This window comes from Myotis myotis, unplaced genomic scaffold, assembly GCF_014108235.1.
Source record: "Myotis myotis isolate mMyoMyo1 unplaced genomic scaffold, mMyoMyo1.p scaffold_m19_p_12, whole genome shotgun sequence".
NCBI classification, from domain to species: Eukaryota; Metazoa; Chordata; class Mammalia; order Chiroptera; family Vespertilionidae; genus Myotis; species Myotis myotis.
In genome coordinates, this window is record NW_023416316.1 from 27,781,495 (window position 1) to 27,797,529 (window position 16,035).

Genomic DNA, 16,035 nt, shown 5'->3' on the forward strand with positions numbered 1-16,035 from the left:
GTGGGAGAAAACACGTATGTGCAAAGAGAGACTCAAAGTGTAAAAGTATATGAAAGACAAATGAGGAGAGAGGACCTACTAGGAGGGCCACCTACCAATAACAGACATCCTCTTGCGCACATTGCTGAAGTCCAAAATAGCCAGCAGGTGGTAGATTATGGTTTTTCCCATTTCGACTACCGTGATTGTCTCAGGCGAACGGGAACGCAACACGAAGCCAAAGTTCCTGGCAGCAGTAACCAAGGCCCCTTCATCTGGGGACTGAGCCTGGTACACCAGCTCACCTGGCAGGAGAGAAGAGAGCAGCCAAAGCCCAGAGAGGTGCAACTGAAGTCCACCCACAAGTAACACTGTCTTCCAAATGGTTTACATAAAGATGGCGCCCAAGAGGGGACATTTTTCTTTAAAAATTCCTCATAGTTTGGCCCTAAAAGGCCCGGTTGTATAGAACAAGTCAAATTGTTTTCTTTCCAATATTTTCAACTCATTTCACAGACCTGAGTTAGTATTACAGAGGTACATGCAACGTATACAGATGAACAAAGACATAGGTAGTTATTTTCCATCTTTAGTGGATAAAGATGGCCTAAGGGGCTTGTTAAAAATACAAGTTCCTTGACCTACCCAAACTTACTAATCCAGAATCACAAAATCTCAGAGGAGGACCCAAGAAATAGAATTTTCAACAGATCTCCTAAGTTTCATGCAGATGGTGCCGCATAAAGTGCTCCTACATAAGACTGGCCAAACTTTAAATAAATACTGCTAGAGGGTAATAATATTGATGGTTTAATAAACAATTTAAAAATATATATGAATGAGTACTGTCATCTTTGAAACTCTCATCTTGGGAAGCTAAATGACTTACTTTGTCCAATTAGTCTTTCAATCTGATATTACTCAAGACATTTCTTGAGTTCCTCTTTTAGTTCCTCTTTCACTTCAACCTGAGATATATTTTGGATTACTTATCTTCTGAAGGACAATTTAATTTTTAAAAACAGTTATTCATAATCAGAGTCTTATACTTGTGAATGAGGTAGGTGGGGAGTATAATTTCAGGTCAGCCATAAGGTATATCTATGGGACAATAAGACTATTTTCTAGTGTATTTCCTTGCCATTCAAGGTATAGTAAACAAAGTTCAAATATGCTTCAAGAAATGCAGCTTTTGGAATGTGAGACTTGGAGAGGTCAGGTGGGAGCTCATGGGGTCAGATGATGTAAAATTTGGGTTCCTATCTCATCTCTGCCATTCTTATAGGGTTTTAGAAAAGTCCTTTAATTTATTTTAGCTTCAGTTTCCTTGAAAACTAGGTTCATTTTTCATTTTCTGCTTACCTCAGAGGGCTGTTGTAAAGATTGTAGGAGATAACATAAATGAAAACAATTTCTAAAACTGTAAAGTAATCAAGTAGAAGTATTATATAAAGAGTATATTAACTTTAAAGGATGTGATTTTTTCAGTTGCTTAAGTTCTTAATTGGTCATTTCTCATTGTTTCTAAAAAAGGTTTGGATAAATTCCTGGATAATATAGTTATACAGGGTGGAGCAAAAGTAGGTTTATAGTTGTTTGTATAGAAAATAATACAATAATAAATGATAAACAAGAATAAATTGTGTTTCACATATCCACATCTACTGTTGCCCCAACCTGTATTTCATTACTAAAGAAACAAGGATATGTTGGGATACCTTTATTTATTTATTTTTTTAAAAAAATATATTTTATTGATTTTTTACAGAGAGAAAGGGAGAGGGAAAGAGAGTTAGAAACATCGATGAGAGAGAAACATCGATCAGCTGCCTCCTGCACACTCCCTACTGGGTATGTGCCCGCAACCAAGGTACATGCGCTTGGCCGGAATTGAACCTGGGACCCTTGAGTCTGCAGGCCTACGCTCTATCCACTGAGCCAAACTGGTTAGGGTGACACCTTTAAATTGTGAAGTAACAAAAGGACAAGTCTATTCACCTTTCAGGAAGTCTTGTCAGAGACAGTGGGACTGATCTTGGGGACAATTCAGATGGACTCTATGACAGAATATCACATAGTGTCAAGATCAGAGGCTCCCTAAATAGCAACAAGTCTGACCCCTATCCAATGATTGAATCTTCTTTAAGACCAAGAGATTGTTTTCTACTTGAATATCTCCAGTGACTAGGAGCTCACTACTTATCTTGACTATCCATTCCATTGCTGGGTAAGACTTCCTATTAGAAAGTTCTTTCTTAGCCCTGACTGGTATTGCTTAGTGGTCAGAGCATTGGTCTGTGCATTGTACGGTCATAGGTTCAATCCCTGACCCCGGTCGGGGTGCATGTAAATGGTAATTGATGTGTCTCTCTCACCTCTCTCTCTCTGTTTCTCTCCCCCCCCCCCTTCCCTCCCACTCTCTTTTAAAAGCAATGGAAAAAATATCTTCAGGTGAGGATTAAAAATAATAATAATAATAAACATTAAAAAAGAAAGTTCTTTAATCTTAGACTAAGAAAGATAACGAACCACCCCCACCTCCAACCAGCCTAGACTCTATTACATATTCTCAGTTCGTGAGGCCTCGGGCCCCTTCTCACCTTCCACTTTCTCCTCTGCCATGACAGTATGACACAATGCGAGTGAGCGGAAAAACAAGTGCACCCAAGGATCTCCCCTTTTTACTGCATCCACCAACGTCTTGTCATAAAATGAAAACTTAGGATCAGCCAGTTCGTTGTAGCTGAAGCTGACCTTTTCTGTTTTCTGGAACACATAAGCCAGAACAAACTTCTCAGCAGCAGCTTGACACTCTGTAAAAGGTCAATTTGGGAGCAATTTCTGTAACGTGATAAGAACGCTTAGGAAGATTGGAAGAGAAAAGCAAGATAAATGGAGGAGACCCTGTGCTGGTTCCTAAGGCCTTTTTAGCTCTGACCTGGACCACCCATTCATTTGGGCCAGGAAGATTCTTCCCACAGGAGACAAGCTGAGCACTGCTTGGCAGACCCTTCTTACTCCCTTTCTCCCCCAGCTACCCCGAATGATCAACGGCCAGCTTCAGTCTCTACTCTTCCAAGTCCCAAATCCATGATAATCAAACCTCATGACAAGAGGGGGTAACTGTGCACTATTAGTAAATGGTATCTGGAAAAAGTGTTGTCTATGGCTGTCCTCTGCCTGATTTGGGGAGCTGGGAATAGAACTGAGTTCTGATATCACTATGGTATCAGGTCAGTGATGTCACTGTTACATTATTCTGATTTAACTCCACAAGGGCGCTAGAAAAGAATACTGCAAGATAGAGGCAAGCCTGCATTGCAAGGACTCTTCTGTACATACCACTTGTTTCAGATTTCATTTTAAACCATTTTACTTGACCTGCCAGCATACCTGACTCCTTTCTGCTTCTAACCCACATGGTCCTTGACTTTGCTTCAGTCTTTGGACTTAATATTAATCACCATTTTCCTGGCTATGACCTTGGTTCCTATAGATAGACATGCCTCTCATTCTCCATTTCAGCAAGGCTGCTGGTAGCCACCTTGGGTAAACATTTTTTTTTTTCCTGGTTTAATTTGACCCTGAGGCTTTTTCATCCCCTGGAGTGTGATATTAACAGATTTCTCCAATCCATACTAGAACTCTCAAGGATATTTCTCCAGTTCTTTGTAGTTGTGGTACTACTTGGGCTGGGATCCAATATGTCAAGTACAGACAGACACAGTTGTCCTGCTGATGCTATGTAGGGGTAAGGGGAGTTTGTAGTGAGCTATATGGGCTTTTTTTCTCTATCCCATATAGAAAGGGTTTTGTCATTGCAGTAAGGAAATATGGTCAGATCCAATGCCAAGCCCTAGACCTGGCCAACCACAGTTATAAACTCTGGGAAGTTTGTGGGTTCAGTAATTTAAGATAAATCATTATATAGCATCTTCTGAGGCTTTTCTAGAATTGGGTTCTTGTACTGGCACATTCTTTAAAATTAGAAGCTGGTGAGAGATGAGAGATAAACTGAAGAGGCAGGCATGAGGCTGATCTGCATTAGTATGAGAACAGGCCATTCACAAAATAACTTTAAATGGGCAATAAAGTGATCGGGAAGGAAAATAAACATAAAAATGGTTCAACCTGATTAGTAATCAAAGAAAGGTAAATTAAATGAGATCATTTTTCACCAAATTTCTAAATATTAAAACACTGTTAATAGCCAATATTGACAAAGATAGGGGGGAAAAGGAATTTTCATATACTTTGATTATATGTTGATGTAATCTATCTGAAGGGCAATATGGTAATATTAAAATGTGGCTACCCTTTGATCAACCAATTTCACTTTTAAGACTTTATTCCAATGACATATTTATCAGAAGAGGAGACAAAAATGTGTGCATCGGGTGTTTATCACAATGCTATTTATTTTTTTTATTTTTATTTTATTGCTTAAAGTATTACAAGGAGTATTATATATGTCTCCTTTTTTTCCCCCCGCCCTTTACAATCCCCTGGCCTCCCCTACCCCCCAGTGTCTTATGTCCATTGGTTATGCTTATATGCATGCATATAAGTCCTTTGGTTGATCTCTTACCCAAACAATGCTATTTATAATAGCAAAACAAAATGGAATAAAAATAGGTCTTGTTAAATTAAGGTATATCAATACAATTGGATACAACACTCATTCAAAATGACGATGCAGACTTTAATGACGTGGAAAGAGGACCACAATATAGTGTTAAGTGAATAGAAAGAGGCTGAAAATAGCCTGTATGCTATGACCTTTTCTCCTTTCCTCCCTTTCTCTCTTTCTTCTTATCTATCTATCTATCTATCTATCTATCTATCATATCTAGATTTATATATATGTGTATACATAGGAAAGCGTATGTTACATTGGTTACCTAAACTGGATTAAATGATCTTAACTTCCTTCTTCAGAGATTTCTGTATTGTTTGAAATTTTTTAAATTGAGCACAGATTTTTTTTTAACAGAAATACGCCCCGCCCCCCCAAAGCCATTTTCATTTTAAAACACAAACCCAAATCTCCTCAAATAAACATAGGTCATTTATATAATGCTTTCTAATATTATGGGGCCAATAAAAGCTTTAATATTTCAGGGACTAAGGGACTCCCAACTTGTGTTAAGATGCTATTGTATACCAAGGCCTCACTCAGTTCCCATATGCATTGTCACAGGGAACTATAATCACTCACCTCAGAGATTTCCACCCTGTGTCCAAACCTGTCATAGACAGCACCTGTTAGCAAGTAAAAAGAGCAGAGACTTGACAAGGGTTTTAAAGAACAGTTTAATGTTGTTTTTTTGTGGTAAAAATATATAACATAAAACATGCCATTTTAAACACTTTTAGTGTACAATTCAGTGGCATTAATTACATTTATAATGTTGTGCAACAATCACCATTATATATCCAAAACTTTTCCAGCATCCTACACAGAATCTCCCCATTCCTCCCTATTCCCAGACCTAGGTAACTTCTAATGTACTTTCTATAAATTTGCCTATTCTATATATTACAAAGTATCATACAATATTTCTTTTTGTGTCTGGCTTATTTCATTCAGCATAATGTTTTAAAGACCATCCATGTTGTAGCATGTGTCAGAACTTCATTACCTTTTTTTATTGTTGACTTTACTTTTTATGACTAACATTCCATTGTATGGATATACCACAATTTGTTTTCCATTCATTTGTTTATGCACACAGGAGTTGTTTCTACTATTGGGCTATTATGAATAGTACTGTAATGAACACTAACATATATCTATCTGGTTGAATTCTGTTTTCAATTTTTTGGGGTATATACCTAGGAAGGAAGTGACTGGGTTATATGGTAATTTAAAGGAGGATTTTTAAAAGCTTTTTTCTTTTGATTATATCATCCTAGACTTGCAGTCAAGCTGCCTGGAATCCACTCAGGTCACCTAGTCCTCAGTGCTACAGGAAGCTTCCTTCCTTAAGCCAACAGTAAGAAGAAGGTATCTGCTTGGGTCCCAACTCTTCTTTCTTAAGTGAGAGTGAGGTGAGGCTGGAGGTTAGTCACTGGATCTATGAGAGACTTCGTACCTCAGGAAGCCCTCCAATCAGAAAAGTTACCTAGGAGAGATTTGAAAATAGAACTAGAATGTTTAGGATCTAGGTCAGTCGATAGTACAGACAGAATGGGGGTGAGACGTTCTGAGGCCAACCACAGAAACACCCATGATCCTTTTAAACCTTATCTAGTATATGGTATGGTCTTACAATAAGTCAGAGAATAAGATCCTCACCCAAATCAATTCATCCAAAAATAAACCTTGTTTGACAGGGGTAATAAGAAATATTAGAGTGCTAGCTTTCTTTAAAATTTAAAATTTTTAATTATTTTTTAGTTGAGGAGAAATTCATGTAACACACAAATAATGATTTCAAAGTGTATAATTCAGGGGCATTTAGTGCATTCACAATATCGTGCACCTACCACATCTCTCTAGTTTCAAAGTTTTTTCATCATCCCAGAAGACATCACACAGGCTCTAGCTTTTTAGATGTGATTGCCTATCTCTGCTAGTTAGTGCACTGGGCATGAATTTTCACATAAAAACAAGCTTATGATTAAGGCATGAAATAAATGAGGAATAGGGCATGGAAGATACTGAGCAAACTCTGATTACACTTTGATGGCTTCTCTCAAGATTGTTTATTGGCCTGAGGGAAAATCCAGAAATTAGCAGCTTCAGTAATATGCTGATTTCTCTATCTGATTTAATATGAGAGTGAACTAACATTCCAAGAAATCAGAAATTCCTTGGGATAGAGAATAAGTTTGTATATCTTGATATTTCCAATGTCTAACATGATGGTTTGCATCTACAAGGTACTAATTAAATACTTTTGAATAGAACTGAATGGGCTAAGTGATCTTTACATTTTATCTAGTGAATAGAGAAGGCTATGAGAATAAGAGGCAAATGTGAATTTAGAGCTTGATTATTCTAGAAAACTACTAGAAAGTAGTTCTCTATGACTCAGGAAAAACAAGAAGACATGCATACCATATAGTGTCCCATGGATGGAACACTTGTTGAAAACCATGATGTTCCTAGTCAGGGTCCCCGTTTTGTCTGAGAACACATATTTGACCTGGCCGAGCTCCTCATTAAGAGTGGTGGTACAAGCCTGTGCTGGTGTGTTCTTCGGTGCATAAAACATCTTCTGATCGCAGTTGATATAGAAACTGTTGCCCAATCTTATTATCTCAACACTAAGGAGAAAGCAAGAAAAGAAGGGTCCTGGATCAGAGTAGGACAAACAAATACATTATCCTGGTTTCCTTACTAGTCCTGTGGTAGGCCAGGGCCAGCATCTGAAAATCATATCAGAGTATCTTCCTTGGGAACTTACAATCAATCTTGGATCACAGGACCCTTGCCACCAGCCAACCCATTATAATTCTGACTTTGACCATTATCACACAAGGCATTACCATCTGGATCCAGAGAATACTTGATTACTTTTGCTGGGCATTTCCCTTTTCACTCTTTCTTCTTCCAAAACATACCTAGAAAAAGTCATAAATTTTTAACTTCTGCAGTCATGCAAGGCCTGCAAGAGCTAATTTATAGAAGGCTTAGGCTTCACTAGATGACTATTGCTGCTGTCATGTAAACCCATTGGTGAGGGAGAGAGAGAAACTTGACCTCAGAGCTTTGTTGTTCAGAAGAAGGAGGGAAGGATCAATGAAAATTGGAAACAGGAGAAACCAAGATGGCGGCATAGGTAAACACCAGAAATTGCGCCTCCCACAACAAATTCAAAAATACAACTAAAAGACAAAACAGACATCATCCAGAACTACAGGAAGGCTGGCTGAGTGGAAATTCTACAACTAGAAGGAAAGAGAAAAGCACACTGAGACTCAGATGAGGTGCGGTGTGGAAGTAAAGTGCAGAGGTACGGAGGCGCACGCAGAAAGGGCTGGCAGCTGAGGACGTGGTTGTCTTTTTCAATCGGGAGGGACTCTCAAGCTCCCAACTACTCTGAACTCCAGTTCCGGGCAAGTCTCTGGGGACCCAGACTCATACGGGGAGAGGCTAGACTGTCTGGCATTGGTCGGACCTCGAGGGTGGCTTTCTCAGAGGTGCTTGCAGCGATTGCCGGGACACTGAGAAGCGGGGCCTCTTAGGGCAGGACTGAGGAGCAGCCATAGCTGCTTGCTCCACCCTGTTGATCCCCTGGATCCCCGTCCTGCCCAAGCTGTGTGACAGCTTTTGCATATGAAAAGCCTGGCCCTTTGAAATCTGAAAATTACCTAACAAACTGCAGCTGGACCAAGGCCCCAGGGCAACTTGCATTGTGTCACAGCTGAGCTCCTGCTGGGTAGCCTCAGGCAGAGGTTAAATTAGCACCTCCTTAGCAATCCAAGAGCCAGTGTACTCAGTGGTCAGAGTGGGACCATCCAGATTACAACTCCTCAGATCCATAAGGGACACACTCGGGGGGCAGACTCAGTGAGCACCAAAGCCCCACTGAAGCAAGTCTTGCCCCAGAAGGGTGTCTCCAGCACAGAAGTTCTCCCACTGCAGACACACCTGATTCTCACAGCCAACTGGCCTGGAGGTCAATTCCTCCCAGTGATACCTACAACAATCAAGGCTTAACTACAACAAGACTGTGCACAAAGCCCACAAGGAGGTGCACCAAGAGTGTCCACCTCAGGTAATTGGGGAGGCTGAGCCACTGGGCCCCATAGGACACCTAGCACAGAAAGCCACTCTATCAACACAGGGAAGCAGCCAAAATGTGGAGACAAAGAAACAGGTCACAAATGACAGAAATGGAGGAAAGTAAACTACTGGATATAGAGTTCAAAACCACACTTTTAAGGTTTTTCAAGAATTTTCTAGAAACCGCCAATAAACTTAGTGAGACACTCAAGGAATCTAGTAAGACTGCCGATAAATTTAATGAGATCCTCAATAAGTCTAGTGAGCCCCTCGAGGTTGTGAAAAAGAACCAACTAGAAATTAAGCATACACTGACTGAAATAAAGAATATTATACAGACTCCCAACAGCAGACCAGAGGATCGCAAGAATCAAGTCAAAGATTTGAAATACAAAGAAGCAAAAAACACCAATCGGAAAAGCAAAAAGAAAAAAGAATCCAAAAATATGAAGATAGTGTAAGGAGCCTCTGGGACAGCTTCAAGCATACCAACATCAGAATTATAGGGGTGCCAGAAGAAGAGAGAGGGCAAGACATTGAAAACCTATTTGAAGAAATAATGACAGAAAACTTCCCCTACCTGGTGAAAGAAATAGACTTACAAGTCCAGGAAGTGCAGAGAACCCCAAACAAAAGGAATCCAAAGAGGACCACACCAAGACACATCATAATTAAAATGCCAAGAGCAAAAGACAAAGAGAGAATCTTAAAAGCAGCAAGAGAAAGACAGTCAGTTACCTACAAGGGAGTACCCATATGACTGTCAGCTGATTTCTCAACAGAAACTTTGCAGGCCAGAAGGGAGTGGCAAGAAATATTCAAAGTGATGAATACCAAGAACCTACAACCAAGACTACTTTATCCAGCAAAGCTATCATTCAGAATTGAAGGTCAGATAAAGAGCTTCACAGATAAGGAAAAGCTAAAGGAGTTCATCACCACCAAACCAGTATTATATGAAATGCTGAAAGGTATCTTTTAAGAAGAGAAGAAGGAAAAGGTACAGACACAAACTATGAACAATAAATACACATCTATCAACAAGTGAATCTAAAAATCAAGTGAATAAATAATCTGATGAACAGAATAAACCGGTGATTATAATAGAATCAGGGGCATAGGAAGGGAGTGGACTAGCTATTCTTTGGGGGGAAAGGGGTGTGGGGATGGAGGAAGAGACTGGACAAGAATCGTACACCTATGGATGAGGACAGTGGCGGGGGGGGGGGTAAGGGCAGAGGGTGGGGTGGGAATTGGGTGGAGGGGAGCTATGGGGGGGAAAAAGGGGAACAACTGTAATAATCTGAACCATAAAGATTTAATTTAAAAAAAAAAGAAAGAAAATTGGAAACAGCCTATAGGAGCTGATCCTCTGATAAGTTTCCAGGCAGGAACAGCTGACCTGTGGGGTAGCTTCTCCCCTAATTGCCTTCTTTTCATTTTATCTGACTTTTCCCTTCTGCCTTTGTCACATTCAGAGGTAACAGACTGGATATGAGAATAAGAGAAAAATAACATGCCTTAAGGACTCTTTATGGTTAACATAAAGCATCTTCATTTTAAAACAGTGAAAACTATCAAGGTTCCTTCTTCCTATGATCATTCATACTTAACATGGGTTAGATTGCTTCTGTAGTAGCCCTGTCTGAGGTGCATCGAACAACATGGATTTTGTTTGTTTATTTGAGGGAGGAGGTGCTCAGACCCACATTTTTTACTCTCTTCATTTGTTCTGACCCAATGTTGAAAATAGAAAAATGGAAATCAGAGTAAATACTTATTTTAACTATTTCAATTTTTGTCCACGGTGCTAATGAAAAGGGGAGAGGAGACACCCTCCTTTTTCTCTTCTCCAACTTTAAGGAAGCAGAACTTAGGTCACAATTACACTTGTCTACCATTTCCCACATTGTTTCTGTGGGAAAACGGATTCTGAGTTTTGAATAACTGATTTACAAATGAATGTTTGGACTCTATCTCACTGATAAACTAGGGGCAGCCTGGTTTACGTTTTAGCATCACACAATTTGTGTGTATTTTTTTTCTAGTTATTTCATGTGCTTGTATGTCTAATTCAGTCACTTACATTGTAAGTTATCTGAGGGCAGGACAAATTTCTTTTTGTATAACCCACACAGTATTCTGGATATAGAAAACACTTAAGCAATCTCTAGATATTTCTCAGAGTGTTTTGTACACCAGGCACTGTGGAAAGTCGTGGGTTACAGAGCACAGTCTATGCTTTCTAAAAGTTCACACTGTAGTTAGGGAATTCGTCAGGATTATGAGTCAGTTCCTCCCCCTATAACCCAAAGTGATCAAAGAAGCCTACCTGACATAGAGTGAAATAGGCACCATGGTGTTGAGAATAATGAAGTAGGACCAGAATATGAGGATGGCAGAGACAAATGATGAAGAGACATAGTCTTTCCATGGCAGAACATCCTGGAAGTAGTAGCCTCTCCTGCTCTCCCAAATGCCATGCCCAATTGCTAGGATAAAACACATGCAGCCTAAAAACAGGAAAATCTAGAAAAAACAAACAAACAAAAAGAATTAACATTTCATCCAAGGCATATGCTACTTCAGTTCTGCCCTTTGAAGCCTTATATCTCAACAAAGCCCTCTTCTTGAAGGGTGGGGGAGCATACGGGGGGGAGGGGGGGGAGTGCTGTAGGCAGCTGTACACAGGACAGAAAAGAAAGCCCAGCAGGAGCTATCCTTGGGGTTTTGAAGGCATATGATAACTAAAATATATTAAATAATTTTTTTTAAGTGCCAGGAACTGTGCTAAGTACTTTACATATATTATTTTATGTAATATTTATAATACCCCTCTTTTAATAATAGATGAGGAACTTGATATTAAGAGTGGGAAACTATTTTGCCTAAAGTCATTTAGCAAACCTATCTAAGAGACATATCTTTGAACCAGTCCCAGAACCCAACCTCCTATCACTCCATTACTGAAGTGAGATGCTGCTTTAACAAAAGTCTAGAATGTGTGGCACTGGCTTAGCAGTTGTGGGTAGGTGGGTGGTAAGAAACTGTTATAAAAGGCTTAAATATGGCAACCACATTAATAAAGAATTTGGTAAAACTTGAAGACAGACCTGCTGAGCCTATATTAGTGTGTGTTGACTGCCTTTGACAAGGTATCAAAGAAAGAGCTGAACTAGGGAAATAACTGCCAATTTATAAGCAGAAATGAAAAAAAAAAAAGAGGGAGAAATTTGGGTCATCTAAGGATTGAAAAAGCCTATTACTTTTAGAAAGTAAAGAGGAAGAGGTAAGATTATGATCTTAAACACACAAGTCCCAATAATTCTTTCCAAATGAATTTTGCCTGGAGGCAAAATTGAGATTAAAGATGATACCTTCTTACACAAGAGTATAGTTCTAGGTAACAGCAATTTTCTTGCCGTTAAGTTGAGAGAGAAAGGCATGGAGGAGCATGGAAGCCAAGAAATAAGATAAATTTGAGAACTATGTTTAGAAAAGAACTTTGGGGGAGAGGAGATAATCCCGGACTCCGTTACAAGGCCAGCATTACCCTGACACCAAATCCAGACAAGGACACTACAAGAAAAGAAAGCTACAGGACACTATTCCTGATGAACAGAGATGCAAAACTTCTCAACAAAAGAGTAGCAAATCAAATTCAACAGCACATTAAAGAATCATATACCATGACCAAGTGGGATTTAGACATTACTGAAAAAATTGAAGAAAACGCAAATAAATGGAAAGATATGCCATGTTCATAGATTGGAAGCACTAACATTGTTAAAATGTCCATACTACTCAAAGCTATCTATAATTCAATGAAATCCCCATCACGATTATAATTTTTATGGAAATAGAAAACCAATCCTAAAATTTGTATGGAACCACGAAAGACTCAAAATAACCAAGGCAATCTTGACAAAGAAAAACAGAGCATTACAACTTCCTGAGTTCAAACTGTATTACAAAGCTATAGTAATCAAAACAGTATGGCACTGGCACAAAAGCAGCACTTCCACCCCCTACCCTGGCCCACCTGGCTCAGTGTTTAGAGCAGGGGTCCTCAAACTTTTTAAACAGGGGCCAGTTCACTGTCCCTCAGACCGTTGGAGGGCCGGACTATAGTTTAAAAAGAACTATGAACAAATTCCTATGCACACTGCACATATCTTATTTTGAAGTAAAAAAACGAAACGGGAACAAATACAATATTTGTATTTGCATGTGGCCCATGGCCTGTAGTTTGAGGACCCCTGGCTTAGAGTGTCAGCTCACATACAGAAGGGTCGAAGTTTTAATTCCTGGTCTAGGGCATACACCTGGGTTGCAGGTTTGATCCCTAGCCTCGTTTGTGGGAGGCAACCAATCAATCTGTCTCTCATATTTCTCTCTCTTCCTCTCCTCCCTCCTAACCCTCCCTTCTACTCCTCTAAAAAGCAATGGAATAAATATCCTCAGGTGAGGATTAACAACAATAAAAAGAGATATTTATACTCCCATGTTCATTGCAGCATTATTTACAATAGCCAACACATGCAAACAGCCGTGGTGGGTTTGGCTCAGTGGATAGAGTGTCAGCCTGTGGGCTAAAAAAAGACATGCAAACAACCTTAAGTGTCTATCAATAGATGAATGGATAAAGAAAATGTGGTGTTATATATACACATACAATGGAATATTATTCAGCTATAAAAGAAGTACATTCTGCCATTTGTGACATGGATACACCTTGAGGGCATTATGCTAAGTAAAATAAATCAGACAAAGACAAATACTGTATAATTTCACTTATCTATGAAATCTAAAAAATATAAACTCATAAAAACAGAGAGCAGATTGGTAGATGCCAGAGGCCAGGGCTAATAGAGGGGGAATGGATGAGGGTAGTCAAAGGGTACAAACCTCTATTTATAAGTTTTAGGAATGTAATGTACAGTATGGTGACTATAATTAACAATCATTGTATATTTAAAAGTTGCTAAGAGAGTAGATCTTAAAAGTTCTTACCACAAAAAATAAATCATAACTTTGATGTGTTAACTGACCTTACTATGATAGTCATTTCACAATATATACATATATAAAATCATTATGTGGTATACCTTAAACTTACACAATGTTATATGTCAATTATCATAATAATAAAAGGCCAAGAGGTGTCACAACCAAAATGACCAAACGACCGGTCACCATGAGGTGCATGGAGCACCTCTCAGGCCCTCCCCTGCAGCCCACAGGCTCCGATCACAGCAAGGCTGGTGGCTGATGGGCGGATGGGGTGGCCAGCAGGAGGGTGCGGTGAGGCAGGCCCGGCTGCGAGCGCGGCGGGGGTGTGTGTGGGGCCACGCGATTGTGAGCGCTAGGCCTCTAGTATCTTAATAAAGCTCAAAAAGTTAAAATTATATAAATGGAATAATACAGTATACTAGTGGCCTGGTGCACAGATTCATGCACATTGAAAGGAAATTAATTACAAGAAATATTTTAATATCACTACTTGCCCTTTCTCTATAATAGAAGTGTCAACCAAATTCACGATGGACAATGATAGATCGAAATACATGCGTGCGATTGGCGCCAGCGAGAGCTTTATATGTATTGCACATGCATGAGTCAACATTTATTTTTAAACTGCCAGGGTGCACCATATGTACCAGCCAGTTGGTCGGACGGTCGGACAGACACATGGTTGGTCACTTAGTCTTTTTTATATATAAAAGTACTCTTTTCAAGAAAAGTACTCTTTTCTTGTCTGGCTTCTTTCATTCAGCAATTGTTTATTTCTTTTTATTGCTGAGTAGTATTCTATTGTATGGATATCACATAATTTGTTCACTAATTTATTTTTTATTGGACATTTGGGTGTTTCCAGCTTTTGACTATTACAAACAAAACTGCACTGAACATTTGTGTACCAGATTTTGCATGGACATTTGTTTTTATTTCCTTTGTAAATATCTAGGAGTGAAATTGCTGAGTCCTATAATATATTTATATTTAACTTTTTAAGAAACTACCAAGCAGGTCCTGGCCGACTGGCTCAGTTGATTGGAGTGTTATGGGTTCTATCTCTGTCAGGGCACATAAAAGAAGCAACCAATGAGTGCATAAATAAGTGGATCAACAAATCGATGTTTCTCTCTCCCCCTTCCTCCCTCTTATCAAATCAATTAAAAAAAAGAAACTATCAAACATTTCCAAATTGGTTATACAATTTTATATTCTACCAGCATTGCATGCTCTCATGCCTCTAGAGCAGCCGTGGGCAAACTACGGCCCGCGGGCCGGATTCGGCCCATTTGAAATGAATAAAACTATTGAAAAAAAAGACCGTACCCTTTTATGTAATGATGTTTACTTTGAATTTATATTAGTTCACACAAACACTCCATCCATGCTTTTGTTCTGGCCCTCCGGTCCAGTTTAAGAACCCATTGTGGCCCTCGAGTCAAAAAGTTTGCCCACCCCTGCTCTAGAGAATATATGAACGACATTGTGAACATGTCTAAGTCTACTGAATGATCTTCAAACCTGCGCCCTTTGGCACAAAGTGTGACGACCTGAAAATAACCCATGCCCACTGCCAGATGATCAAAGGTCTCATCTTTTAATCACTGATGGGAAAGTATTTGAAGACAAGAGTAGAAAGGCAGGAGGAGCAGGTCTAACTGGGACCATTCTCAGAAGAAGAAATTTTAAAAAACTTTTTATTATAAAAAATTTCAAATACATATTAAGATATATAAATAATACAATAAGCCCTGGTCAGGTAGCTCAGCTGGTTAGAGCATGGTCCTGATGCAACAAGGTTGTGGGTTGGATTCCCAGTCATGTCGTACACAAGAAGCAACAATTCATACAATGATTGGTTAAATAAGTGGAACAACAAATTGATGTGTCTCTCTCCCTTTCTCTGTCTCAAATCTAATAAGTAAGATTGAAAATGTAATAAATAGTACAATGAACCCTTATGTGCCCATTACCCAGTTTCAATAATTATTACCTCATGGACAATCTTATTTTAGCCAAACCTCTTTTTCTCCTGCCTTCCTTTTTGTTTTTAGCAGATTTCTTACATTATATAACTTTATCTGTAAACAGTTTAATATATATCTTTAAAGGATATTATTTAAAGACATAACCACATAAAATTAGCAATAAATCCTTGAAATCATTTAATATATGAGATCTGAGAGATGGGTAATGGATGGAGAACAAAACAGAGGAGGATTGAGATAAAACAGAAGAAAAACTGCCTTTATTCCAAGCCCAATGCAGAGTCACACTGAGCAGTTCAGCTCTGAGATAGAGGTGAA

General features: G+C 39.1%; 1 protein-coding gene across 1 annotated transcript in view; it reads right to left on the bottom strand.

The window, feature by feature from the left end:
• Nucleotides 1-16,035, bottom strand: part of LOC118667350 (phospholipid-transporting ATPase FetA-like) — an 80,338-nt gene that overhangs the window by 15,143 nt on the left and 49,160 nt on the right. The window contains exons 13-17 of the mRNA XM_036330467.1: nt 11,046-11,242; nt 7,043-7,251; nt 5,198-5,241; nt 2,580-2,745; nt 96-284 (exon numbers count right to left, since the gene is read on the bottom strand). Of these exons, the coding sequence (XP_036186360.1) occupies nt 96-284; nt 2,580-2,745; nt 5,198-5,241; nt 7,043-7,251; nt 11,046-11,242 (805 nt within the window). The remainder of the gene's footprint in view (nt 1-95; nt 285-2,579; nt 2,746-5,197; nt 5,242-7,042; nt 7,252-11,045; nt 11,243-16,035) is intronic.